Source organism: Sinocyclocheilus anshuiensis, unplaced genomic scaffold (genome assembly GCF_001515605.1).
Source record: "Sinocyclocheilus anshuiensis isolate Anshui unplaced genomic scaffold, SAMN03320099.WGS_v1.1 scaffold708, whole genome shotgun sequence".
Lineage (NCBI taxonomy): Eukaryota > Metazoa > Chordata > Actinopteri > Cypriniformes > Cyprinidae > Sinocyclocheilus > Sinocyclocheilus anshuiensis.
In genome coordinates this window covers 2,724,162-2,727,090 of record NW_015555881.1, presented here as the reverse complement: position 1 = coordinate 2,727,090, position 2,929 = coordinate 2,724,162, and the positions used below count along the sequence as shown (strand labels likewise).

General features: G+C 35.8%; 1 protein-coding gene across 1 annotated transcript in view; it reads left to right on the top strand.

Annotated features, from left to right (window-relative positions):
- The window catches only part of LOC107675793 (WD repeat-containing protein 91), a 22,194-nt gene that overhangs the window by 6,962 nt on the left and 12,303 nt on the right, over nucleotides 1-2,929 (top strand). The window contains exon 7 of the mRNA XM_016470256.1: nucleotides 2,579-2,747. Within this exon, the coding sequence (XP_016325742.1) occupies nucleotides 2,579-2,747 (169 nt within the window). The remainder of the gene's footprint in view (nucleotides 1-2,578; nucleotides 2,748-2,929) is intronic.

Sequence of the window (2,929 nt, the reverse complement as noted above, 5' to 3'; positions counted from 1 at the left end):
ACTATGTTACAGACTTTTCATTAAGACCCTAAAGAATCATATCAACTTGTGGAAAATGGGCATCATATGACCTCTTTAAACAATTAGTAAATAAACTGCAGAATTCTAATACATCTAATACACGCGCGCATTGCATGTATTCTGACAGCGCCATCTGCTTGTTAACCAGGGTTAAGCGCGAGGAGCGCGAGGAAAATCTGCACAGAAACATTGTTACTCGTCAGTTGCTCAGTCACATTTTTATGAATTTTTACAAGGCATGTGACAATGCGATACATACGACGTATTCGTAATGAGACTCATTTATAAATCTGTTGTCAACAAAAATAAGCATATGTGATGTTATCAACAAAAATAAGCATTGAGGTCTTCCTGCGCCATTGGGGTCTTTGGGGTCTTGAGAAAAAGCAAGAACTCTTATCAACATTCATAAATGTTAGTATTGTAATGTTCTGTAAATTCTGTAAAAGAAAAGAAAAGGTAAGACAATAATCATTACAACAGCTCTTTTTTAATACATTTATTATAACATTCAAACATAGTGTTCAAATTGGGATCTGTAGTATTTTCTGTCAAGAAGGGGGTCTGATGGCCAAAAAATATTATTTTACTAACTTATTAATTTTAAGTTAAATTGTGCTTTGTTGGTATAATGTCTGCTAGAATGTTAAAAATGTTCAGTGTTAAATATTTTTAAATTGTTGTTTTGTAATTGATTTTTTTTCTTTGGAAAGCAAGACAAAACAGTAAAAAGCACATTTTGGCTATTTAATTTATGCAAAGGTGAAAAAAAAAATTGGCAAAATACATGGGGAAAAAACTCCGTATTCGGTATTCCGCCCTGTGTTTAATTTTGTTCGGTTTCGGCTTCAGCCAAGAATTTTCATTTCGGTGCATCCCTAGTTTTGTACATTCCACTTGCGCCTATGTCTTTTGCAGCTTCTTGTACATAACGTGGTGTAGTCATGAGCTGCTGGTTCACATTTAAAAAATGCTTCTACAAACAAAGTTTCATCTGCAGATATGGTCTTGTTTAGGGATCTGTGTCTTTATGCATACAGACATCTGACTTATAAGTAGAGATTGTGTTTTTCAGCAATAGTGTGCACCCTTAATTTACAGAGAAATGAAGGTCCGGGGAAAATCTGTAGATGGAAAAATCTCATCTTGTGCATTTTTATTTTTTTCTACTTTGCACTTTTTGTTTATTTACTATTTATTCAGGTTTTTTAAGGTATCTAATATTTTGATGCTTAATTTCCATTATCTAAATATTCTTAAAAATGTAAAGTTTGTTGTCATTTGGAAGTGTGTAGGCCTTCTTGCATTATTATGCTGTTACATTATGATTATATATTCAGTGGCATAAAATGGTCTTTAAAATGACAATAATATCGCTTATCGCAATTATTTCTGGGGCAATATATCGCAAAACAAAAAGTTGTTATCGTGACAGGCCTAGTTGTGTCTGTGATCTTTTCTGGAAATCATCTCGGGATCAGTGCATTTGAAAAATCACCTGAAAATATGAAATCAAAACTTCATTGTCAGAATCTCCCAACGTGCATTTGAAATGTATTTGCACAAATAACATCTAAATGAGGTGTAAACGTTTCTGTTCCTGTCATTTCTGCGAGCATTTTGAGCTTTTTATGAAGATTTGCATGAAGTCACGTTGTATACAATCAGACTTCTTCAAGATTCTTGACAAAAAGCCTTTGTGTAATTTACTGGAGAATCAAGGCGAACAGGATAAACAGAGGACGGGAAGTGAGCGGGAATCAGGTGCTGTGTGTGTGTGTGTGTGTGTGTGTGTGTGTGTGTGTGTGTGTGTGTGTTTTCAGAAACGTGAGCGATGTTTCGTCTGTTTTCTCTCAGAGATCTCGTGTCCAGTCAGAGGAACGTCAACATGACCACGCCGTCCAGAAACTTCTTCTCCACCTTCCTCCCTCAGACCCGACGGGCCCCTGGGAAACCGGCCCCGGGGCCACAATCCTCGCCCTGGAAGGACCCTGCCGTCACGCAGGTACATCAGTATCAGTATTTTAGAATCGTTGTTTTTGTATTTTCTGTTTTCATTTTAATTTTACACATTTTTTTTTTGTTGTTTTTGTATTTATTATTTTTTAAATGTGTCTAAAAAGTTTTGTATTAATTTTATTTCAGTTTTAGTTTTAGTTATTCTAGTACATCATGGTAAACTAAATGAAAAGGAGAAATGTTGCCTTGGCAATTTAAAGCCTTTATGTATAATGAATTATAAAGGGTTATTAAAGGCTATAATGCATTATAATTATTCATAGTGTGCATTGTAATACATTATATCTTGCCGTAAATAATTATAACCAAATTTAAAATGCATAGTGTAACAATGAATTGATAAGTGTTATATTAAGTGTATTTACAATTATTTTGTAAAAAAATTTAAAGGCATATATAAAGATGTAAATAGAACAAATTTATACTGTGAAAATTTAATATTATATGTGTGAGTGTGTGTGTGTGAGTGTGAGTGTGTGTGTGTGTGTGTGTGTGTGTTTTCAGAAACGTGAGCGATGTTTCGTCTGTTTTCTCTCAGAGATCTCGTGTCCAGTCAGAGGAACGTCAACATGACCACGCCGTCCAGAAACTTCTTCTCCACCTTCCTCCCTCAGGGCCGACGGACCCCCGGGAAAATGGCCCCGGGGCCCCAATCCTCACCCACACAGGCCTCGCTGGGCCGGAAGGACCCCGCCGCCACAGCGCAGGTACATCAGTCTTATTTTAACATCATTCAGATATTGTGACCCTGCAGCACAAAAGCAGTCTTAAGTCGCTGGGGTATATTTGTAGCAATAGTCAACAATACATTGTATGGGTCAAAATTATACATTTTTCTTTTATGCCAAAAATCATTAGGATATTAAGTAAAGATCATGTTCCATGAAGA